Consider the following 26105-nt stretch of genomic DNA (forward strand, 5'->3'; position numbering starts at 1 on the left):
TGACAGGGCATTAGAACATGGTGGCACATTAGAGTAATTGGATATAACGTTAGATAGGACTTTGCCTGATCGGGGGGAGATGGGGGGGCCCCAAGCTAAAATTTTGCACCAGGGCCCATCAGCCTTTAGCTACGCCCCTGGCTCTCCTCTTCATGAAGCGCCGGCGGCTCTCCCTCTGCAGCCGCCGACCCTGCTCTGACCCTTTCACTAAAGGGTAAATGACTGCCGGCCGCAGTGATTAGTAGCGGGGGTCTGCTACACACAGTAGCCGACCCCCGCTACATAGGGAGCAGGTTAGGAGAGGGGGATTATGCCGCTGTCAGTGTGACAGCGGCATCTATACAGTTAAATAGCCGCCACATACGATCGCTGTGTGCCGGCTATTGGAAGTTAGCGCCGCCGGGAGCGGAGAGAGTGAGGGCGGGTGGACAGAGGAGGTGACACCAGGGGGGCCACGCAGAGCACATGGCAGGCACTCAGCTCACTGCCCGCCATGTCTTCTGCTGTGTACTTTATGATAAGCCGCTCTGCTGCGCGGCTTATCATAAAGTATTGAATACCAAGAAATCCTGGTATCGAACCGAAAATATGCCCCGAAAATCGATAGTAGAATCGATTTTTCGGTGCATCGTGCATCCCTAGTGAGCACAGCGGGCAACATTGCATTGACTTCAATGCAAATGCCGCCCCTGCAGTAAAGAAGGGACCTGATTCCATTCCATTGCAGTCAGCGCCCGTTCTTTACTGAAAAAGGACGATGTGCGTAATAAAGGAGATGGATTTTTGTCAGTACAAAAGATAATTATATTGTCTTGAGCAGGACCCAACTAAAAACTCTTCTCCTGTTCTATCTGTAGGGACAGACATGTTTTTTTATTTGCCTCCATCTTTTCAGGATCCACTTTCACCGCATTTGACATTAGAAAATGTCTAATATTTGGAACTTCTGGTGTTTTCAGTTTAATGCATACCTGTTGTTTAGAAAAAATGTTTGACAGGTCACAGGTCAAAAGTCTTGGTTGGTCAGGGTTCCTCAATGATCAGTGGAATAAGTGGGGAGAAGTGGGTGGTATGTCTTGTAAGAATGCTTTGGTCACATGGTGCATTTTCTCCAGCTAAACTTTCTATGCAGAATTCTCTAACAGCTGTGGTAGGATTCCATAATCCATCCCTCACAGCCTAGAAAGAGTGGACTGAAAACCAGTTCAGTTCTAGTCTGACTTTAGTGTGTTCATCTACCATCTCCTGCTGAGTAGAAGCGTCTGTTCCTAGACAAAAGTGTTACTTCTAGGTTCAGAGAGAGTTAAGCCAAGAGAAAGACTGAATCCGTAGTTGAGTTTTTTCTTGAGAGAAGTTCCCGACTCCTGGGTGCTCCTGAACCCAAATCGGTTTACGGCAAGTCTGCAACAAGCAAGTCACCGCTCTGTTCCACTTCTCTGACTGGCAAGTCAGTGAAATATATATCAAGTACCTTAGAGACTTTTTATTCAGTACACCTGCTAGTGAGGTGAATCTTAATGGGATGGTGACTAAATACTCACTCATCCACAACCAATAACTTATGGTTCCGGCAGCATGAAAATGATGACAGATTCCCTATAAATGATACTTTCGGATTTTACTGATTTCGGCCGTTTCAGTTGTCCTGTGTCCTGTGCCTACGTCATCAGACAGCTTGAAGATTGCAATCAGAATGAAGCAGTACGTCCACCTATAGGAAGTGGTTTACTAGACCTCATGAGGAACGCTTAGAATTCTCAGAACAGGAAACCAATGCGGTGAGACAAAAAGGGATGCAATAAATAACAATGAAACCCTCAAAATGTCTGAAACAGGAAGGCAGAAGACCTTTTTAGGGGTGGGGGATAATAGCACATTGAATGTAATATTCTGCTGTAATAGCACCCTCTTGCTGTGGTAAATGTACCCAGTTGGTCTTTCTACACATGCTTCCTTTTTCTTCCCCTGACTATGGCAACATAGTACCTACAGGAGGTAACATAACAGAGGGCTCTGACATCTTCTTTACACTGGAGCTTGTTCCCCGCTGTAGGTATACCTGACAGCCATTCCTTGCTCCTGGCTAAAGAAGACTGGCTGATCCACCTTCTGGCCAAGCTGAGTCTGTTGCCCATTCTGTACCCTTTTCACAGTTCTCATGCTACGATTGACTCGGCAACCTATGTGTCATGTATTCCACCGCTCCTTTGGCCCCTTGAGGCACCTTACCTTTCCCCGCTCCTGCGTCCTGCTCTTCTGCCCAGTGCGCGTCCCCATCTCCTAGGGTGTGCATTCAACGGCTTCTCCAGATTTAAAGAGCCAGGGCATCTCCTATTAAAGCACAGCCATCACCCGACTCCCTTGTACCCTAAGCATTGTGGTCCCAGATTTGTTGTCCATGATTCCTGCCTGTGATTCCAGCCCTGTGGTTTCTGTCCGTGGGTCCTATCCAAGCTAACTGCTGTGTTCTCACCTGCCGAACTGCCTATGTTGCCTCCTACTCCACTTCGTGCACCACAGCTAGGAAGCCAAGCCAGGGGTAGCGACCAGGGGGCTGCTTGACGCAGCAAATCCTGCCTTGTGGCGGGCTCTAGTGAAGACCAGCAGCCCCTTAAACTCCACTCCCTGGTGTGGCTTAAACCATCGTTAGCCGCGGTCCAGTGGATCCGCGACTCCTGCCGTTACAGAAGACAGTAACATCACGTCACTGTGGGCCAGCATAATGCAGATCATATGATCAAGGAAAACCAGACAAACTTCTCTCATAACGGTAGGGAACTTCTAATAACAGTAAATTGACCAATTAGCCGGGTGCAATAGAGAGTTTATAGCCAAGAAGAAAGTTAGTCTGAACACCCCTTAAATTGAGGTGGGTGCTAGACTGTACAGTTATGCCCTTTGCCTGATATCCACTCCTATTATTAAACAGCATTTGTTTTTAGAGCTTAGAGTTGTAAGGGGTAGGAATTCTTCCTGAGATGAGTGCCAAAAGAAGTGTGGAGAATATATTTGGAAAAAGTAGCTCCTTCTCAAAGAAAGAGTGTGAGTGCTCTCGGGTGCCACCAGGGACCAAGCTACTTCTTTCTTTAAGAGAGAGCTACTTTGCATTTTTCCCCAAAATTCTAATGGAGCAAGTATGGCCCATAAGTCTCGTCCTGTCATTATGACACTCACCTCAGGGAGAATCCTGACCTGTTAAGACTCACCATGACCTCTCTTTTGCCAATCGGCACCCTGCTCTGTACCGATACGGCTTGTTGCAATCCCTACTCTCTTTCAAATAATAACTTAAAGGAAAGTCACAGTCCAGTAGGTGGCACCAGAGAATACGCTCATTCTTTCACGGAGATACAGAAAGAGCTACTTAGAATTTTTGGGGGCCTATTTACACACCCAAACTTTTGCCATATTTTCGATACATTCCAGTCATACGTGGTATGAACAAATGAATAAAAACTGCCGTTTTACCATGACATGTAAATAAACCCTGACTAAGAAATTGGCATGTTTGTCTGGCGATAATCTCAAGTAAACCAATAAATCTAATAGCCGCACAGTGTGATGAGTGTCCAAACAATGTGGTCGACCACGTTTTCATGTACATTAAAAAAAAAGAAAAAAAAAGAATGCATTTTGATTTGCTTTTTTTTATATTGGAAGTCAATGGAAAAATGAATCAAAACGCATGCACACAAATACATCCTTTTTTCCATCCGTTTTTTTTTTTTTTTTTTTTGCAAAAACTTAATTATGTGACGTATTTGTAACTGAAGGTTCTATTCAATGGAATATTAAAATTTTGTCTATGTTTTTATTGTATATATATATATATATATATATATATATATATATATATATAGTTACACAAGTGACCTTTGACTGATATGTTCATCATGTCTTTGTAGACACATGATTGTGATTACTGAATAGTATAAATATGGTGGAGGGTGCGCTTACTAGTATGGTATGAAAAAGGGGAGGACCTTGAAACGAAGCAGCCGATCTCTGAAAGGATCATCCCGGCCGGTACTGCAGTACCGGCCAGATGATCTTTCGGCCCGCAGAGTTCTGATGCGGGTGCATCAGCGCAAGCCCGCATCAGAACTCACCACTGCACACTATGAAGCTTGCGGCTGGAGCCGCTCGCTCCACAGTGTGCACCAACAGGGTTTTCTATGACGGCTATTCACTGAATAGCGGCCACAGAAAACTGACATGTCAGTTCTTTGCGGCACCGTGAGGGATCCCAGCCGTAACGTATACGATGTGTATACGCTACGGCCAGAATCCCATAGAAGGCAAGGCAACGTATGTTTTCGTACAACTATGGCCGTTGTTGCCGATAGCAACAACGACCGTACTTTTACTAAACATACGTTGTGTGAACATTAATCTGTATTAAAAATGTAAATCAATGACCACAAATATACAGAAATAACCTTTTTTTGCGTCATTGTGGTCTTGTTCACAACCACTGAGGGATGCACAGTCGCAACACGGCCGGTGTTTAGATCATACTGGTTTCTGTCAGCTTAATGTTCCCACACAGTACTGCTGCTCAGTATTTTGCAACCAAAACTGGGAATGGATTGGAAACACAGAAAGGCTATGTTCACACATTGTTGAAATTGAGTGGATGGCCGCCATTTAATGACAAATTACGGATGCTATTTTCCGTTAAATTGCGGCCATCTACTAAATTTTAACAGTGTGTGAGCATAGCCCTTTACTCATTTCTATTCTGAAGTGTTAGGGTTTTTTATTTTTGTAGCAGCCAAAATTGTGGCCAAAAACGTCAGTATTCTGAAAAGCACATATGAATAGACCCCTATGGTTTAGAACCACATCCTCTCATCCTTTTAAATTGTAGTTCTTGACTATGCGAATATTTTTCTACATATATTTTACATTACATTTTTTACATACATTTCACACAGTATTTATTTTAACAAGGGCCACACATTTAGTAGTAAGAATTCCCACAAGAAAGCCTCGAGACTAGAAGGCTCAAGGCACACTGTTGTCTGAGATACCACGAACTACAATTGCCAGCAGTTTATATGTGCACAGTCAGCATCTCAACCATCCCCAAGTACATCACAAGAAATAGGAACAAGTTTCCTAACCTTAAAGGGGTTATTCAGCGCTACTAAAACATGGCCACTTTTCCCCCTACTGTTGTCTCCAGTTCAGGTGCGGTTTGCAATCAAGCTCCATTTACTTTAATGGAACTGAGTTTCAAAACCCCACCCAAACTGGAGACAACAGTAGGGGGAAAGTGGCCATGTTTTTGTAGCGCTGGATAACCCCTTTAAAGCTCTCTGTACAGGAGAAATCTAAGCTAAACACAAAGAGAAGCTTAGCTATAGCTCCATCTACTGCTGTATCCTACTGTCCTCCTCTCTATTTTTAACGAACCTCCTAATACACATAATACAGCATGAAGAGGCTCAGTGAAGGTGGCGGTGAAGGTGTGTAAGTGTCTGATGGGGTCACACAGCTCATAGAAGGACAGCCGCCCGGCCTCATAATCCAGACAGATCCTGACTCTATTACTGGAAATATTGTCAGGTAGCCGGATCACTTCATTGTCATGTATTACTGAACTGTAATTAAACAGGCCTCTGTATAAACACCAGGACTTGTTATCGTTTCCGATATGTGACTCACGCCCGCTCCTGTCTATACTGGGATAACACATACCCACCCTCCACCAACATGACCCAATGATCTCCACATCCCAATAATGTCGTCCTGTGGAAAAACTTCTGCTGTTCATAACCTGAGGATAATCCTGGAATCTTTCTGGGTTTTCTGGGTGATTCTGATTTCCTACTATCCAGGTTGCAGTTTTCAAGTCATTTGATATAAGAAGATTATCATAAGCTGTGTTTATATCTAGTAATATGTCTGCAGGATCCTGAACAAAAATAGTTGCATTTTTTATCATATGATTTAATGTTTGTGATATATGTAAGATCAGCTCTAGACCCTGGTAACCTCCATCATGCCCCCCTGTGTCCTCTTCACCTCCATCATGTCCCCCTGTATCCTCATCACTTCCCCCCTCCTCAGGATCACACAAGTCACCTGTGTCTGGATCCTGTAAGACAGTCAGTGGATCCGCCATGTTACACAGCTCCTCAAAATGTCTCATCTTCCTGGACAGCTCATCCTTCTTTATCTCCAGCTTCTGGATGACATCAGACAGTGACAGCTGCTCTTCCTGCCTGGAGATCTTACTCAGGACCCTCTTCTCCAGGTCGTCCAGCCGTCTCCTGATGTCTATAAACAGGGAAGTGACTCTCTCGGCTTCTCTAGATGCTTTTTCTTGAGCTTTTCTCTCGCGCTCCTGCACACTCCAGACTCTTTCCTCAATCTTCGTTCTCTTTGTGATTAGTTTCTGCAGAATATTTCTTAGTTTCTTCTTCTTCTTCTTCTCAGAGGCCTCATCTAGAGACTCCATCTTATGTCCTCTGTGTTCTCCAATCAGACAGCAGGACACACAGATACAGGCGGCGTCCTCAGTGCAATAATATTCCAGGATCTTCTTATGGACAGAACATTTCCTCTTCTCCAGGGAAGTGCTGGGATCGGTCAGGACGTGTTCTGGTGACTTGCTGTGAGCTCTCAGGTGATTATCACACAGAGAAGCCTCACACAGCAGACAGGATCTCACAGCAGGTACAGGAGAGTGAATACAGTAAGTGCAGTAATTTAATGCATCACGCCTTAGTTGACATGCATGAGTAGACAGGAAATTCTCCACCACGTTACACAGAGTTATGTTCTTCTGCAGTGTCGGCCGCTCCTGAAACTCTTCCCTACATTCAGGACAGGAATAAACTCCAGCCCTGTCCTGTGTATTCAGGACCTGATCAATACATCCCCGGCAGAAGTTGTGTCCACATCTCAGGGTTACAGGATCTGTATAAAGGCTCAGACAGATGGAACATTCCAGCTCCTCTCCCAGACTAGCAGACGCCATCGCTGACAGCAGAAGGAGGAAACAAAACTACCATCCTGCAGGATTCAGAGCAGTGGGTGGGATTTGCATTTATTACAGAGAGTGAGGCTGGGCTTGTCACCGAGTACAAAAACAATACATGCAAGCCTGAACTGAACAAGCAAAACTTAGGGACCTTATTTACTCTTTCGAATATTATTAACACATAAGACTGCAGAGATTTAGATCATTCTGTAGGGCTGTACTAAAAAATGTTATATGTGAATACAACCTAACCTACACGTTGGTGTCTAAATATAATCCTGTGTAATGGGGCTAGTGACGAGCAGATGCTCAGTTTTAAGTCAATCACATCTTTTAGACCTTGACCATTGGTTCTATATCTCCCTATGTGTAATAGGGAGTGTGTGACCGATGGCTGAATGCAGAAATCATTTATACAGTCCTGGCAGCATGACTATCAAGCCTTGTAATAGGTTTTGTACACAAGCACCAATCTAGGAGATTGTCGTTTATTTACAGAACACCTAAGGGTGCGTAATGCAGCCCTTACTGTATAAAAAGTATTGGCCCCCACAGAAAATGTTTTGCATGTGTAGGGGTCAGTCATACCGAGTAGTGCTTTAATTCCAGCGACCGCCAATGATTCTAATGTGCGACCAAAAGATGCAATAAGTCGACAAACAAGATTTCTCAGCAAGATGAATCCATATTCTCTAATCGGTAATGACTGAACCATGATACAATGACAAAGGCCGAAGGCAAACTGTAGTGGACCCTATTATTTAAACATTCTATTATTCACCTTGTATTCCACATATAATCCATGCGGCCACAAGTGTTTAATCTAAATATCCACCATAGTTCTCTTTTTTTTTTATAAAGTTGTGTTCCCTTCGATTCGATCAATTACCATGCATCTCACATCCTTTTCCGTGTGGCAGCAAAGTGTATAGAGACAGGTACATGTAGGTCAATTCTTTTCTTCCTAACAGAATACTGATAAAGTATCTACCAGATAGAGACAAAGTATCTACCAGATAGAGACAGAGACAGACAGAGACAGAGATAGAGAGAGATAGAGAGAGATAGAGAGAGAGATAGATAGATAGATAGATAGATAGATAGATAGATAGATAGATAGATAGATAGATAGGAGATAGATAGATAGATAGGAGATAGATAGATAGATAGATAGGAGATAGATAGATAGATAGGAGATAGATAGATAGATATACAGCAGAGAATATAAGCAGCACTGCAAAAAGGTAAAGGCTTTCGGGTGCCCGCGGTCCTGGATCTTGACCGTAGATCCTTAATTAAATAGCAAGTAGAAAGTCCACGGCACTCACAGGGTTAACGGTGAAAATAGCGGTGATTTATTGCATACAGCACTCCAGAAAACAGACACGACGTTTCGGTAACCTCACGTTACCATCCTCAAGTGTTAGGATGGTAACGTGAGGTTACCGAAACGTCGTGTCTGTTTTCTGGAGTGCTGTATGCAATAAATCACCGCTATTTTCACCGTTAACCCTGTGAGTGCCGTGGACTTTCTACTTGCTAGATAGATAGATAGATAGATAGATAGATAGATAGATAGATAGATAGATAGATAGGAGATAGATAGATATATAGATAGATAGGTAGATACATAGGAGAGATAGATAGATAATAGATAGATAGATAGGAGATAGATAGATAGATAGATAGGAGATAGATAGGAGATAGATAGATAGGAGATAGATAGATAGGAGATAGATAGGAGATAGATAGATAGATAGGAGATAGATAGATAGGAGATAGATAGACATAGTAGCAGTAGGTACAGTCTCTCACAGCTTCTCCCAGGTTAGATAACACATGATGTAACTGCAGGATATCAGGATAGCTGCCACATATACAGTATCCAGAATATTCATCACTTACATGTAATGGCAGAACATGGAGCCCCTTCACAGTACACAGGGGTCTGTCCTGGGCTCCTGCCCTGCACCTCAGCCAGTAGGGAGAGCTACTGAGCATGCTCTGTGGGGAGAGCTCACTGCTGACCAGGTCACATGGCTTGTATACAACCAATCAGAGCGCTGCTTTAACTTCTCAGCCTGTAGTAGTATCTGGTTGTCATTGACAACAGCTCCATTGTAGATTCAGCTTTATATACCAGACCTAAAATCCCCAAAAGGAGCAGAGCAGGATAGAGACTTACTGCAGACTCACAACTTCATCCTCCTAGGTAAGAGCAGGAGCCAACAAAGCAGGTAAGTAATGTCACCTATCCAGGATCCCTATATAACAGTGTTATACCGGCTGGAGGGTGTAATAGGGGCAGTATCAGTTAGATAGGTAGAACAAGCTGCATATATACGTGTGTGTGTGATTTTATCTGACAGATTTTTGAAGTCAAAACCAGGAACAGACTATAAACAGAGAACAGGTCATAAAGGAAAGACTAAGATTTATCCTCTTTTCAAATCAATTCCTGACTTCAGCTTCAAAAATCTGTCAGATAAAATCTCTCTGTATAAAATCACTCTTAGTCAGTGTGTATGGGAGACAGTCTAAAGCTACAGGATCCTGCTGCAGTGACTAAGTAGGCCTGGCTTAGGCTAGACCCCTTGACAGGAATTTAGAGTGATTTTCCTATGAGAGACTGAGACTACAGTATGCAGTGCTAGACCCTTCGAAGTGGGGTAGCCATGAGCTGGGTAAACCCTTATCTATGCTTGGAATCCTTCTTAACGTCAGGGCAGTCACCCCCTAAAGGACAGGAAGAGAGACTGATCCCCAGTAGGACAAAGTTGCTAAAAACCGAAGTATTCTACTGACTACCTGGGGAAACCTTCAGTGGAGTTAGCTCTACCTAGAGACAGAGACCTAGGGCTCATACTACCCAGCCTGGCAGTCTCCAAGCTGGTTGGGCAGAAGGAGGTCACATGTGCAGAGATCATATACATATGTGAGTATGAGGATTTTTCTTTCAAATATCTACACTACAATCCCGGCAGAGTACTGTACTAATTAGAGAAGGGCGCCTACATTACCATTTCTACACTCAGCATTATCCTACTTCTTCACCTCAACCTAAAACCTACCTCAAACACTGTTTTGCACTAGCATCTGTGAGCGGTCCCTTTGGTATTTTATTGTATTGCACTGAAGCTTTTACAGGTTTCAACTCTTGTTTAAGTGCTGGACTCAGTGCTGTCTGTTTACGTGCCCCGCACCCTTACACCTCACTACCATTCTACCAAGGACCGATGCCCGTGTGTCTGGGGGTGGGTACTGCCACTCCTGGCCACCGTGACAAAGCTGCCACAAAACACCAGCACCCAGGTCATGGCATATCTACTATATGGAGGCACAGAGGGACCTAGTTACTCTATTGGCCTTATAGAAGGGTCTGTTACTACTATATGGGGGCACAAATTGTTACAGTGTGAAACAGTACAGATGGGAAATTTGTATAGAGGCAATAGTTGTCCATGTCCATTTACACATGAATGTCCTCCAGCTTTGTTCCTGTATTACTCGCTATTTCGGCATAACCCTTTAATTATTCATTACTAATGGGGAAAACACAGAAACACCATAGAGATTATAACAGCCCCCTGCAACAGTTTATTTTTCCATTTCATCTCACATTTTTCCCAGAGTACATAATATGGGAAAATTATGAGGAATAAGCCGTCATACGTTTCCGTTACTCTACCTTTTTGTTAACAAGTAATTGGATTTTTTTTAAAGTAAAAAAATATGTGGCCCAGGGAACAGTGGTATTGCTGTAGTACTGTCCATGTGCGGGTGGTGGTACAGCTTCCGCCCACTCACAGGAAATGACATCATACAGACACTATCATTTGTTTTTGCTTTTATTTCACTGAAACCAACGATCAATGATGAACAAATATGTTCCAGTATGTAGATTGTGTTTTCATATTTTACCATAATGTTTTATTTTGATGACAAAAAGAAAATTGTTCTTAAAGTTGGTTTGATGCTAAAGCACCAGAGTTCCTTTTAAAAGCAGAAATGATAGTGTAGTCCACTCATATACATGCAAATATCTTAGTCTATTCTTCATGACTGCAATAGTGCTAGAAGAAAAAATAAATATAGCCGGTGCCCATATGTGTTGAGCTTCAGTAACCACATACCATTTACTGCTTCACCTGCACTTGTCGTGTTTTCAAGTTGTAAGATTTATACAACCTCTATATACACATAATGCAGCATGAAGGGGCTCGGTGAAGGTTGCGGTGAAGGTGTGTAAGTGTCTGATAGGGTCACACAGCTCATAAAAGGACAGCTGCCCGGCCTCATAATCCAGACAGATCCTGACTCTACCAGTGGAGATGCAGTGAGGTAACTTAATCACTTCACTATCATGTATAACTGAGCACTGATTATTATACACCTGCCGCCCTCCACACAAACACCAGGACTTGTTATTATTCCCAATATATGACCGACGCCCCCTTCTGTCTATACTGGGGTAACACATCCCAACCCTCCACAACCCCGATTCACTGATGTCCACATCCCAGTAATGTCGCCCTGAGAACCACCGGCTGCTCATCACCTGGTTCTCCTGAAATCTCTCTGATGTTACTGAACAGTTCTGGTTTATAAACGTACGGGTCGCAGTTTTCCTGTTATCAGATATAAGAAAGATATTAGCAGCTGTGTTCACATCCAGTAATATGTCTTCAGGATCCTGTATATAGAAGGTTACATTTACATCTCTTATTATGTAAGATAAAGTCTGTGATATGAGAGAGATCAGATCAACCCTATCATGTCCCGCAGTGTCCTTACTACCAACCTCCTCTTCAGGATCACGTAAGTCACTGATGTCCTCATCACCATACTCCTCCTCAGAATAACTTGTGTCCCCAGTATGTCCCGCCTGCTCAGGATCACACAAGTCACCCGTGTCTGGATCCTGTAACACAGTCAGTGGATCCGCCATGTTACACAGCTCCTCAATGTGCCTCATCGTCCTGGACAGCTCGTCTTTCTTTATTTCAAGCTTCTGGATGACATCAGAGATTGACAGTGACAGCTGCTCCTGCTGCCTGGAGATCTCACTCAGGACCCTCTTCTCCAGGTCGTCCAGCCGTCTCCTGATGGCTATAAACAGGGCAGTGACTCTCTCGGCTTTTCTCTCGGCTTTATTTTGAGCTTCTCTCCTGCGCTCCTCCATACTCCGGACTCTTTCCTCTGTTTCTCTTCTCTTTCCAATCAGCTTTGCCAGAACCTTTCTCAGTTTATGCTTCCTCTTCTCAGAGGCCTCAACTAGAAACTCAATTTTATGTCCCTAATGTTCCCCAAACAGACAGCAGGACACACAGATACAGGCAGCGTCCTTAGTGCAGTAATATTCCAGGATCTTCTTATGAATGGAACATCTCTTGTTCTCTAGGGAAGTGCTGGGATCGGTCAGGACGTGTTCTGGTGACTTGCTGTGAGCTCTCAGGTGTTTGTCACACAGAGAAGCCTCACACATAAGGCAGGATTTTACAGCAGGTACCGGAGAGTCCACACAGTAAGTACAACATATCATGGTGTCATCTTGTTCCAGTTGAGTAGACAGGAAATTCTCCAATACATTACGGAGAGTTATGTTCCTTATCACTGCCGGCCGCTCCGGAAACTCTTCTCTACATTCAGGACAGGAATAAACTCCAGCCTCGTCCTGTGTATTCAGGACCTGATCAATACATCCCCGGCAGAAGTTGTGTCCACATCTCAGGATTACAGGATCTGTATAAAGGTTCAGACAGATGGAACATTCCAGCTCCTTTATCACACCAGCAGACGCCATCGCTGACAGCAAGAGAAGGAAATGAAAGTAAAAGCATGTAAGACTCGGAGAACAGTGGGTGTGATACATAATCATTGGATAGGGATAGGCTGGACTTGTTCCGAGTGCAGAGTAATCGTGTATTTGCACAGACAGATTTATCTGACATTATTGAAGCCAAAGCCAGGAATGGATGAAGGAGAAATCACTGCCTTTTCTTTGTGACATGTTCTCTGTTTATAGTCTGTTCTTGGCTTTGGCTTCAATAATCTGTCTGTGTAAACACACCCTAAGGGTAGCTTCACATGTACCGGATCTGCAGCGGATTTTCGGTGCCAGTATGTGACCCGGCCCCTTTAACCCCCCACATCCCACAGCCCCCGGCCCAAAGCATACATTAACTGCATGGAAGCACTGATTGGCTGATGGGGAGCCGGGAGTCTCACACTCAGTCGTGGCACCGAGCAGGTAATGTATGCTCCAGGCCAGGGGCTGCGGGATGCAGGGGGTTAAAGGGGCCAGGCCACATACTGGCAGCGGGTATGTGACCCATTCACTTCACACTACCAGGATCCGCAGCGAATTTAGCTGCAAACTTGCAGCGTGAAATTCGCTACGGATCCGGTATGTGTGAACCTACCCTTAGGGTATAAACACACACACCGTATACGCAGCGTATTTACTGCTGCGATACGCAGCAAATACGCAACAAATACGCAGCAGATTAGATCTAAATAACTGAACACAGCATCAAATCTGCTGCAGATCTGCTGCGTATATGGTGTGTGTTTTTACCCTTAGGGTGCCTTTACACAGAGAGATTTATCTGACAGATTTTTTAAGCCAAAGCCAGGAATGGATTTGAAAGAAGGAAAAATCTTAGTCTTTCATTTATGACCTGTTCTCTGTATATAGTCTGTTCCTAAGGGTCCATTTACACAGAAAGAATATTTGCCAAAGATTTGAAGCCAAAGCCAGGAACGGACTATAAACAGATCAAGTCATAAGGAAAGCCTGAGATTTCTCCTCTTTTCAAATCCATTCCTGGCTTTGGCTTAAAATCTCTGTCAGATAATCTTTCTGTGTAAATGGACCCTTAGGCTATGTTCACACAAGAAGGTTAATTATGTGATTTTGCAGTTTGCGTAATTCATGGCAAAATTAGGGCAAAGCCGTATAATTAACGCTAAAAAAACGCCACATATATACATAGCCTAACACACCAATTATAGAAGACCTCACCTCCACGGGAAGTGAACATGTGTGAAAGGTAGAGCAGTCATAAAATACTATAAGGTGTTTGCTCTAAGTTATCACACATAACAGATGCAGCAGGCAATGTGAATTGTTTGCTAGGCTCTGTTCATGCTACCATCTGATGCTGCGTTTACACGGAACAATTATTGTTCGAATTTTCGCAAAAACGATGGCATTTGAGGGATAATCGTTTCGTGTAAACACAGTAAACGATCAAGCGACAAGCGAGAAATCGTTCATTTTGATCTTTCAACATGTTCTGAAATCGTCATTCATCGTTCGCAAAAAATTAGCAGATTGCTTCGTGTAAACGGTCTTTCAAAGATTCACCCTATGTAAAAGATTGGGCTTAAGCGATCTTAAAAACTATCGCAAAAACGACTTTTCTTACGAATATTCTAAAGATTTTTCTAACGATTTATCCGTCTAAATGCTGATCGTTATAAAAACCAAATCGTTGCTCCAAAATCATTAAACGATTGATTGGGCGAATTATCGCTTTGTGTAAACGCAGCATACGGCTTAGTCGGCCATTTGTCAGATTTGTTGTGGGGGAGGGGGAGCACAGTGTCCTCCACTATGCTCAAACTAAGAAACACCACAATGAAATCTGACAGACCTCCTTATAAACTAATGTGATCCACCAGATGTAGTTGGTGTCTGTCGCTCTTCAGATCTGGTACTACCTTGATGGCTTACGTTGTAACAGAATCCATGACAGCAATGTGAACAGAGCCTTAGGAGTGGAGGAACCCCCTCAGCAGTTAGTAGGATTATTTGTTGTATATGTGTTTCCTTAATGGACACTTTTTTAGAGACACCTTCTCTCTCACAATTCAAAGTTTCCTGTATGGAAGATGGACACAACATGAAACTGGAGTGCAGTATATTCTTGTACTTACCAGCTGAGGTGGCAGGTGTAGGTTTTCACAAACTTGCTTGCTCTCTCTCTTTCTCTCACTGTTATGGATTTCTAACACCACCTACACTTCCCATGATGCCTTTGGCTTTCCGGAGAGAGGAGGTGGAGTCTCATCACTGCACTTGCCCTGAGTCCTTAGTTCAGGAAGTGTTTTGTCCTCTCACGATATAGCATTAGGCTGTGTTCACAAAAGTTGAAGTTTAATGTTGCGGTACTGCAGCGTCTTCACAGAAACTATGCAGTACTGCAATAAAATGATGCAGGAACGCAATGAAACTGCATTGTGTGAACACAGGCTTAAAGGGGAACTCTAAGCAGCTTAGACAAATATAACCTGCTAATATCTTTCTATTGCATACAAGGCGCTCAGGATGAAGGTATGTCTCTTACCTTCATCCTCTGCGCTGTTCTCGTGCAGTTTTAATGTATTGCTGTGTCCAGTAAGGCCATTTAATGGCAAATAATTGTCGTTATTTTAAAACAACGGCCATTGTTTTTAAGCACTGCTCCACCCCCAGGGCCGCCGATACGGCCTGCCCCTGGTCAGCCCCATCCACTGATAATCATTACAAGGGGCAGATCAGTGCTTCAAACAGCATTACCGGACACAAGATTACATTAAAGGGGTTATCCAGCGCTACAGAAACATGGCCACTTTCACCCCCTCTCTTGTCTCCAGTTCACGTGTGGTTTGCAATTAAGCTCCATTTACTTCAATGGAACTGGGTTTAAAACCCCACCCAAACTGGAGACAAGAGAGGGGTGAAAGTGGCCATGTTTTTTTGCGCTGTATAATGGTGCGTTTACACAGGCAGATTTATCTGAAGCCTAAGCCAGGAACAAACCAGAAACAGGGAACGGGTCATAAAGGAAGGACTAAGATTTCTCCTTTTTTTTAAATCCATTCCTGGCTTTGGCTTCCAAAATCTGTCAGATAAATCTGCCTGTGTAAATGCACCATAACCCTTTCAAAACTAATAATAAGGGTTATACTTAGGTGTCCAGGCTCCGCCATTGTCCTGCAGCCTTTACCCTGCATTTCCTGCTCCCCTCAGCTGTCTTTGACACTTCTGGCCTTGTATCTGTACTGACAAGCCTCTTAGGCAATCATTGGACATGGGGCTGTCCTCCTGTCTCGGTAAAGTCTCTTAGTATATATATTGGTTTTCATTTAATTCAGGCAGATAAAGACAGTGGAACATGAAAACTTATGCTTGCAAAAGTATGGGTTTATTTACAGTGACAAACGGTACACATTAGTATCGTACTGTACCAGTATATAGTCCAGCAAGTGACCAGATAGCATATAGGGACCAAACATGGAGAGCCGGCGGTCCAATAGCTTATCACATCAATATCATCTATATTTCCTTGCACGGACGATGATACACTGTGTGTGTCGCAAAGGTGTTACCGTGATTCAGTAGTTCTCACTGGTCAAAGTTACCGGTCAGCGGACTAGTCTCCTGCGTCCAACGCGTTTCCTGCAAAGGCATTCATCAGGGACGAAGCTAGGAGCTGTGTGGAGAGTGGTGTCTGCATGGCTCTGATGGCGGCCATGTACTGATATCTCTGATACAGGTTTAAATAGCCTGAGCGCGGCGCGCGGTCCGCCTCTCCTAAGCGTCAGCTGGTCCGGGATACCCGGTCACCTGACGGTGACGTGTACGGACTCCCGGTCATGTGCCTCTGACGCAAGATACAGGGGGCGGGCGGCCGGTCTCATATTTCATACATCTGGGATCATGGGGGATCTAAGCCCCGTTCCCGGCTAAAGGTATGGCAAAGTAAAGTAAATGGCAATGGCATATGTTAGTGTGGTGCATTCATTACAGAAGGTGCTGGGTATATAGTTATAGTTGGTTATATAGTTATATAGACTATAGTTAGGATCACAGTGATCGGGAAGCAATAATAGGGAACATAGCGGAGGTCTGAGAGTGTAACAGACGCATAGCAGCTAGGTAGCATAGCAGAGGTCTGCAAGCATCACAGACGCATAGCAAATAGGTATCTGCACAGGCGGACAGGCACATAAAAAGATGGGGAGAATGTGCCCGTAGACCTGACATCTCCCCTAGACAGTATAGAGCCTACGAGTGATCATAGGGCAATGGGCTTAGTGCATCACAATGATGTCTATGCATACAGCCGTGGGGCATTAGCCCCGGCCGTGGTCAGCCGTAACACATAGGTCGGTCAATGTGCCCTACTGTGCATCAGCATACGCGTGAGAGAGTCAGTCATATAGTGTTCATCTTATAGTCCTTGTTCACAAGTGCTAAATGAAGCTGCTGTATTGGATATAGTCATTCAGTCCATGCGGTTTAAGAGATCTCATTTTGAATGTCCACTCAGCTTCTTTGCGTAGAATCAGATTTTCCCAATCACCGCCTCTCACATTAGCTTTGATGACATCAAGGACCTGGAATGAGATATGTCTAGGGTCACAATTGTGCACATCTCTACAATGCAGTCCTATCGGGGTATCCCTCCCATGAGTCACATCTCCCACATGTTCTCTCATCCTCTCTCTTAGGGGTCTGATGGTTTTCCCCACGTAATTCAGGGGGCATGAACATGTAAGTACATACACTACACCTTTCGTAGAGCAGTTCGTGAACTCTTTGATAGGGTACTGGATGCCTGTAACTACACTGACTACTGTTTTGCTTTAATTGACAAACCGACACATGGAACAATGCCCGCATTTGAATGTGCCCGGTGTTTGTCTATCCAGCCATGTACCTGGCTTTTTTGCTGGTGGTAGGTAGCTCGCAGTCAGTCTGTCCTTTAAGTTACAGCCCTTCCTGTATGTAATCTGTGGTTTATGTGAGATCATTGTGGCTACGTCTGGGTCCCTTTGAAGGATATGCCAATATTTAGTAATGATGTTTCTCACTTCATTGGCCTGGGCATCGAAGGTCCCGATGATCCTGCTAAGGTTGTCATTACTCATGTCACTCTTGGGGGTCAATAGTGTTTGTCTGTCAGACGTGAGTGCCCTATTATATGCTTGTCGTAGAGCTTTATTAGGATATCCTCTACTCTGTAGTTTCAGTCGGAGGTCATGGGCCTGGTCCCTAAAGTCGGTCAGATTGCTACAGTTCCGCCTCACTATTAGATATTGCCCTGTTGGGATGCCCCTTTTCAGGGGAGTAGGGTGACAGCTATCCCACATCAGTAATGTGTTCGTGGCTGTAGCTTTTCTGTAGACTTTAGTAGCTAAGGTGCCTTCCTGATCTTTCCAGATTTTCAGATCCAGGAATGTGATTTCTTGTTTGTCTACCACATATGTGAAGTGGAGTCCGAGGTCATTGGTGTTCAGGATGCCCACGAATTCCCTGAAGAGGTCCATCGACGACGTCCATAGGATAAGGACGTCGTCGATGTACCTCAGCCAGAGAGGTATATTGGCCGTAAAACGAGCTAGGGTGTCATTAAAAACGATTTGGTCCTCCCACCACCGCCAGATTGGCGTATGTGGGGGCACACGGGCTCCCCATGGCTGTACCTCGGCGCTGGTGGAAGGACCGCCCCTCAAAGAGAAAAAAGTTGGAGGTCAGAGTGAATTCCAGGAGCTGTAGGAGGAAGGCATTGTGTGGTTCGTATTGTCTCCCCCGTGTGCCCAGAAAGTGTTTAACAGCCAGGAGTCCCTTTTCATGAGGTATGGACGAATATAATGCCTCAACGTCAAGGCTAATGAGGAATGTTTCTCTGTCAACTGTGACACCATCTATTCTCCTTAGTACGTCCATCGTGTCTCGGACGTAGGAGGGTAGGCTCACAACAAATGGATGTAATATCTGATCTATGTAAGTGCTGGCATTTTGAGTAATATTATCGATGCCTGACACAATGGGACGTCCTTTGAGTGGGTGTGTGCCTTTGTGAATTTTAGGTGTACAGTAGAAGACAGATGTGCGAGGGTGTTTTGGGTCCATGAAGTCAAGCTCGTTATTACTTATCAGTTTATGCCGATGTGCATCGGTGAGTATCTTGTGTAGTTGTTCCTGATACTTGCGTTTGAGATCAGTGGTGAGAGGGGTGTAGCAGTCTGTGTCATTAAGTATATCTGTACACATTTTGACATATGCATCCCTGTTCATGACTACAATGTTCCCCCCCTTGTCGGAGGGTTTAATGATTATGGATTTATCTTTTTCGAGTGTCTGCAAAGCAAGTGATTCTGCATAGGTAATGTTATGTTCTATGCTTCTTCTCTCCTCTAGCACCCTCAGTTCCTCTGTAACAGACTCAATAAACAGATCTATCCGTGTGTAGTCACCCATTGGAGGTGGCCTCCTGCTCTTGGGTTTCAGGTAAGTAAATGGTCCTTCCCCTGTCTCGGCTAGTGATTGGTTATGCGTTGTGTCACTGAAGAAACGGGGCCAGAAGGTATAGAGGCAGCTGCAGGGAAAAGGCACCAGGACATCAGGGGAGCATGGGTAAGTATAAACTTTATTATTGTCTATGTAAAAGAAAGGGCTGCACAGACATTTTTTCCTGCTCAAATCAAACGAACCAGACAGTACAACCTGACAAATCCCAAGAAAGTCTATGGGATCTGTCAAGATCTGTTATTGCCCATCGTTATGCAAAGGACTGTCTGGTTCCAGTTGTTCAATATGGCTGTGTAAATAATTGACATCTCAATTATTTCCAGCCATTGTGCATTAAAATTAATGCAATTTTCACTGCAACAATGACCATTGTTTGATGCAGTGTGTGAACATAGCCTTAGGCTATGTTCAGACACAGTATTTTTGTTCAGTATTTTGTAACCAAAACCAGGAGTGGATTTAAAACACATTGAATTCACACACTGTTGAAATTTAGTAGATTTAGTAAATTTCAGTGGTACTGGCGGAGAAAGCATTATTATTTTCTCAGTACATAATATGGGAAAATTATGGGCAACAAATAAGCCCCCATACATCTCTGATATCGTACCTTTAGTATTCACGAACAAGCAATTGGGTTTTTTGAAGAATAACATTTTCTGTGGGCCAGGGTCCAGTGGTATTGCTGCAGTACTGTCCATGTGGTGGTACAGCTTCCTCCCACTCACAGGAAATGACATCATACAGACACTTTTGTTTTTGCTTTTATTTTCACCAAATTTACTGATCATTAACAGATGTGTTCCAGTATGTAGATTGTGTTCTCATATTTTACCGTCATTTTTTTTTTAAAAATGTGAACAAATAAACTTAGTCAGATTGTCATCTGTAGTCGAGGCAGGCAAATATGCTTAAAGCACCTTAAAGGGGTTATCCAGCGCTACAAAAAAATGGCTACTTTTCCCCCTCTCGTCTCCAGTTCAGGTGTGGTTTGCAATTAACCAACAAAACACAGTAATCACTGAACTCAAGGAGAACAGCGAAAAAAATTCCAATGAAGTACTCAATCAAGAGTCTCCACTGATGCCCCCAAAAATTTAAATATGCAAAACAAGAGTCCGTGGAGCCTCAGTTACGAGTCTCAAAACACGGGATAGCCAGATATCTCTAGCCTGTTGCCAACGGGGTGCCTCCATGATGGGGAGGCACCCCGTTGGCAACAGGCTAGAGATATCTGGCTATCCCGTGTTTTGAGACTCGTAACTGAGGCTCCACGGACTCTTGTTTTGCGTGGTTTGCAATTAAGCTCCATTTACTTCAATGGAACTGAGTTTGAAACCCCACCCAATCTGGAGACAAGAGAGGGGGGAAAGTGGCTATATGGATAACCCCTTTAACTACTTTTGAAAGCATGAGTGACATTTTTGTCCACTCCTATATCAATAGATAACTTTTCTTATTCTTTATGACTGCAGTGGTGCTACAAAAAGTATACAGCCAGTGCCCTTTCGTGTTGGGTCTCAGAAACGACATATTGTTGTGACAGACAGCCACACACCTAATTTACAAATAGAAGTTACATGTGCTGTCTGTCTGTCGAAGCGCCCCTAATGAACCACAACGGGATGAGGCCACCCGGGGGGGGGAGGGGTTGGGGGGCGCTTCGGCAGACAGCTAGCACATCTTCTATGTCCAAGTTAGGTGTGCAGCTGTCTGTCGAAGTGCCCCTCCCCTCTCCCAGCATAGGTCGCACACCCCAAAGGACGGCCCTAACTATAAACAATAAAATAAGCCACCATACATCTCTGTTACTATACTTTTAGTGTGTTTTTGAAGTTAATATATATGTAGGCCAGGGAGAATGGTATTGCTGCGGTACTGTCCGTGTGGTGGTACAACTTATTCTCCCTCACAGGAAGTGACATCATACAGACACTATCATATGTTTTTGCTTGTATATTAACAAAATCACCAATTATAATGACAAACGTGTTACAGTGTGTAGATTGTGTTTTCATATTTTACAATAGTGTTTTATTTTAATGTAAAAAAATAACAAGAAAAATGTGTTCCCAAGTTGGGTGGCGTTTTATTCTACGGTTATATTGAACGGGTATTAAAGAATAGGAAGTGATCCTCTGATATCTTGACCCTGATGTAAATGCTACTTAACCAGTCACTGGCTGACATTGGCCACTGCTCCAGGCATTTGTTGTTGGGCCATGTGCAGTTAAATAGGCATCTGTGACAGGCAAATATGCTTAAGGCTAGATTCACACTTAACCGATCCGCAGCAGATTTCACGTTGCGAATTTGCAGCAAAATCTGCTGTGTATCCATTACCTGTTAGTTTCTATGAGAATACATACTGCTACGAGTATGTAAGTGACAGCCCCTGTACCCCCGCCGGCCGAAGCATGCATTACCTACTCAACACTCCGGCTTACTTTGGGGGTTTTTAACTGGACATCCCGCTCAACCAATCAGTGCGCTGCCCCGCCACAGCTACTCATTGGCTGAGCGGGATGTCCAGACGTTGAGAGTAGAGATGAGTGAACCTGCCGAGGTTCGGCTTCGTATGAACCTGAACTCTCGGCTTCTGATTCCCGCTGTCTGCTCGCTCCGTGGAGAGGGTGGATACAACCTTGAGGACCACCTGGAAAACTGGGATACAACTATAGGTTGTATCCCAATTTTCCAGGTGGTCCTCAGGCTGTATCGACCCTCTCCACAGAGCGGGCAGACAGCGGGAATCAGAAGCCGAGAGTTCAGGTTCATACGAACCCGAACCTCGGCACGTTCTCTCATCTCTAGTTGAGAGCTCCTGAAGCAAGCCAGAGCGCAGAGCAGATAATTTATGCTTAATCCCGCTGCGTGTATGTATTCTCATAGAAACTAACAGTCAATGGATCCACAGCAGATCCGTTACGCGTGAATCTAGCCTAAACCCTCCATGACTTTGTTGTCTACTAGAAATAACAATGGTGCTACTAAAAGTATTTACCCGGTGCACATACATACACTGTAAATTCGCACATCTTTAATGTTGAGCCTCAGTAACCAAATACCATTTACTGCTTCAACAGTACTTTCCAGGGTTTTTAAGCTGTAAGATTTATACAACCTTTATATATACATAATGCAGCATGAAGGGGCTCGGTGAAGGTGGCGGAGAAGGTGTGTAAGTGTCTAATTTGGGCAGAAAGCTCATAAAAGGACAGCTGTCCTGCCTTAAAATCCATATATATCCTGACTCTCCCTGTGGAGATCTGCTGAGGTAACTGGGTCACTTTACTGCCATGTATCACTGAGCACTGATTATTATACACCTGCCGCCCTCCACACAAACACCAGGACTTCTTATTATTCCCAATATATGACTGACGCCCCCTCCTGTCTATACTGGGATAACACATGCCCACCCTCCACAATCCTGAGCCACTGATCTCCACATCCCAGTAATGTCGCCCTGAGGAGAATCCCCCGCTGCTCATCACCTGATTCTCCTGGAATCTATATGCGATGTCAGGACGAGTTTGTTTTATAAGCGTACGGGATGCAGTTTTTCGGTCATCTGATATAACAATATGATTAGCAGCTGTGTTTACATCGAGTAATACATCTTCGGGATGCTGCACGTAGAAGGTTACATCCCTTTTTACATAAGATAATGTCTGTGATATGTGCGAGATCAGTTCAACTACTAAATCATGTCCCCCTGTGTCCTCATCACCTCCATCATGTCCCCCTGTGTCCTCATCACCTCCCCCCTCTTCAGGATCACACAAGTCACCTGTGTCTGGATCCTGTAAGACAGTCAGTGGATCCGCCATGTTACAGAGCTCCTCAATGTGCCTCATCTTCCTAGACAGCTCATCCTTCTTTATTTCCAGCTTCTGGATAACATCAGACAGTGACAGTCACAGCTGCTCCTCACGCCTGGAGATATTACGTAGGGCCCCCATTTCCAGATTGTCCAGTCGTCTCCTGATGTACATAAACAGGGCAGTGACTCTCTCGGCTTCTCCAGCTGCACTTTCTTGAGCTTTTCTCCAGTGCTCCTCCACACTCCGGACTCTTTCCTCTGTTTTCTCTCTCTCTCTGATCAGCTTCTGCAGAACGTCATTCAATTTATGTTTCCTCTTCTTAGATGCCTCATCTAGAAACTCAATTTTATGTCCATTATGTTCTCCAAACAGACAGCAGGACACACAGATACAGGCAGCATCCTCAGTGCAGTAATATTCCAGGACCTTCTTATGGACAGGACATCTCTTGTTCTCCAGGGAAGTGCTGGGATCGGTCAGGACGTGTTCTGGTGACTTGCTGTGAACACTTAGGTGTTTATCACACAGAGAAGCCTCACACAGCAGACAGGATCTCACAGCAGGTACAGGAGAGTCCACACAGTAAGTACAACATATCATAGTGTCCTCTTGTTCCAAGTGAGTAGACAGGAAATTCTCCAATACATTACACAGAGTTATGTTCCTTATCACTGCCGGCCGCTCCGGAAACTCTTCTCTACATTCAGGACAGGAATAAACTCCAGCCCCGTCCTGTGTATTCAGGACCTGATCAATACATCCCCGGCAGAAGTTGTGTCCACATCTCAGGATTACAGGATCTGTATAAAGGTTCAGACAGATGGAACAATCCAGCTCCTTTCTCACACCAGCAGACGCCATCGCTGACAGCAAAAGGAAGAAATGAAAGTAAAAGCATGTAAGACTAAGTGGGTGTGATTCATAATCATCAGACAGGGAGAGGCTGGGCTTGTGCTGGACAAGTTTCTGTGAGCTAAAGTATACACAGTGACAGCAATTATAGAAGACGTCACCTCCCCGGGAAATGATCATGTGAAAAAACTTTGGGTGCAAATGTGTACAAAAGAATAGAAATAATTCAAAACTACAGGTGTTTGTTATAAGCTACTAAACATAACAGATGCAGCAGGCAATGTGCAATATTTGCAACGTTCTGCTCATGCTACCAAGGCTCGGTGGGATTTTTTGTCAGACTTGATTGGGGGGGGGGGGGCAGGGGCATAGCTAGGATTCATGGGGCCCCATAGCAAAAAACTGTATCTTCTTAGTGCGGCCGGCGAACAGCTCCGACTGTCCCGAATGCCGGCCTCCCTCTGCAGCGTCATCCAATGCTCAGCCGCTATTGGCTGAGCATAACTGTGCTCAGCCAATCGCGGCTGAGCACAGTTGTGACGCGGCGGAGGGGGGACGGGCGGCAGCGACTCGGCTGTCCGTCCGAAGATGACGTTTGGCACAAGATGGTGGACGGCCCTCGACACGGATCAGGTAATGTATAATGCACCAACACTTCCGGGTACACGGGTGAGGGTGGTGGGACACGGGGAACGGGGTGATTCACAGACATAACATACATTACGAGGTTGTATAACTTTGTAATGTGTGTTATTCTGTGAATAATTTCTAAGCGCCGCACTTCCCCTTTAACCATTTAGTTACTGCAGTGTGTAAGCGACCCAGTGTTCTCTTACTTGCTGTAACACAAAGGGTTAATCAAGAAGACAATTAGCTCTCTCCTGCTACTCCTGCACTGATAACCCCTGACTTCTGCAGGAGCTCAGAGGTCAGAGGTTATCAGAGAGCTAATTGTCTTGAGCTTATATTAACCCTTTTTTATGTTGCAGCATGTAAGAGAACACTGGGTCACTTACACACTGCAGTACATAAGGGGTTAAGCAAAAGGACACAGGAGGCTGTTATCTTCCCTGGGCCCCCTCCCTCCACGGGCCCCATAGCAACCGCCTTCCCTGCCTCTATGGTAGCTAGGGGGGGGGGAGGTCTGTCATTGATGTCTGTTATTCTACAGGTCGGGCGCTACCGCCATAGATTTCATTATAATAGAAGCCATGAGGGCAGTGTGAACAGAGCCTTAGGAGTGGAGGAACCACCTAGGCTGTTAGTAGGATTGCACCTATAGTCCTATTTGCTGTGTACTGTATGCGTGTTTTGTAGGTCTATTTTGGCTATTTTCACACAATGGGGGAGATTTATCAAACTGGTGTAAAGTAGAATTGTCTTAGTTGCCCCTAGCAACCAATCAGATTCCACCTTTAATTTTTCAAAGACTCTGTGAGGAATGAAGGGTGGAATCTGATTGGTTGCTAGTGGAAACTAAGACAATTCTACTTTACACCAGTTTGATAAATTTCCCCATAATGTCTTTTTATGCATAATAATGGCCCATATTTTACAATGACAATTGTTAATAATGTTCATTATTATTTACAGCCATCATTATCAAACAACGGCTGTTATTTTTGCCAAAAAAAATACATTGTATATATGTATTTCATCTAATGGCCACTTTATTAGAGACAGCTTCACACTCACAATTTGAAATTTCTCCACATTCATTTTCCATAAAACAGATACAGTCATTGTATATAGAACGGGTTCAGTAACTAAGTCCGCGTTATATGCAGTGGGTACAGGCTGTATGTTACACCTGCCTGCAACTGCTAGGTACGGACTTCAGTTTAACCCTTAGGCGACCCTGGATGTACCCGCACGTATCCAGGGCCGCCTCCCCGCGTTCAGAACGAGGCCGCGCGGCGGCCGCGCTCTGAACCATCGCGATCCCGGGTGCAGCATGTTGCCCGGGATCGCAGCTATTAGCGGGCACGGTGTGTTCGCCGAGCCCGCTAATCAGGTAATTGGAGGCAGCTGTCAAAGATGACAGCTGCCTCCAATTACCGGCTGCAGATGATCGGTGGTGGTATAGTGGGTGAAATCGCTCCTCCGATCTCTGTACCTGCTGCCGGCCGGG

The 26105-nt window shown here is 44.5% G+C and overlaps 1 protein-coding gene and 2 pseudogenes across 1 annotated transcript; all 3 read right to left on the minus strand.

Annotated features, from left to right (window-relative positions):
• Positions 1 to 4340: 4340 nt before the first annotated feature.
• LOC138771749 (E3 ubiquitin/ISG15 ligase TRIM25-like) lies at positions 4341 to 6998 on the minus strand. Its single transcript, XM_069951722.1, has one exon. It carries the CDS (start codon positions 6986 to 6988, stop codon positions 5360 to 5362), a length of 1629 nt encoding a protein of 542 aa, XP_069807823.1. The 5' UTR covers positions 6989 to 6998; the 3' UTR covers positions 4341 to 5359.
• A 3889-nt stretch (positions 6999 to 10887) lies between these two features.
• Positions 10888 to 14991, minus strand: LOC138771756 (E3 ubiquitin/ISG15 ligase TRIM25-like; annotated as a pseudogene).
• A 7103-nt stretch (positions 14992 to 22094) lies between these two features.
• LOC138771763 (E3 ubiquitin/ISG15 ligase TRIM25-like) lies at positions 22095 to 23983 on the minus strand (annotated as a pseudogene).
• Between the last annotated feature and the right edge of the window lie 2122 nt (positions 23984 to 26105).

This window comes from Dendropsophus ebraccatus, chromosome 1, assembly GCF_027789765.1.
Source record: "Dendropsophus ebraccatus isolate aDenEbr1 chromosome 1, aDenEbr1.pat, whole genome shotgun sequence".
In the NCBI taxonomy this organism is placed as follows: domain Eukaryota; kingdom Metazoa; phylum Chordata; class Amphibia; order Anura; family Hylidae; genus Dendropsophus; species Dendropsophus ebraccatus.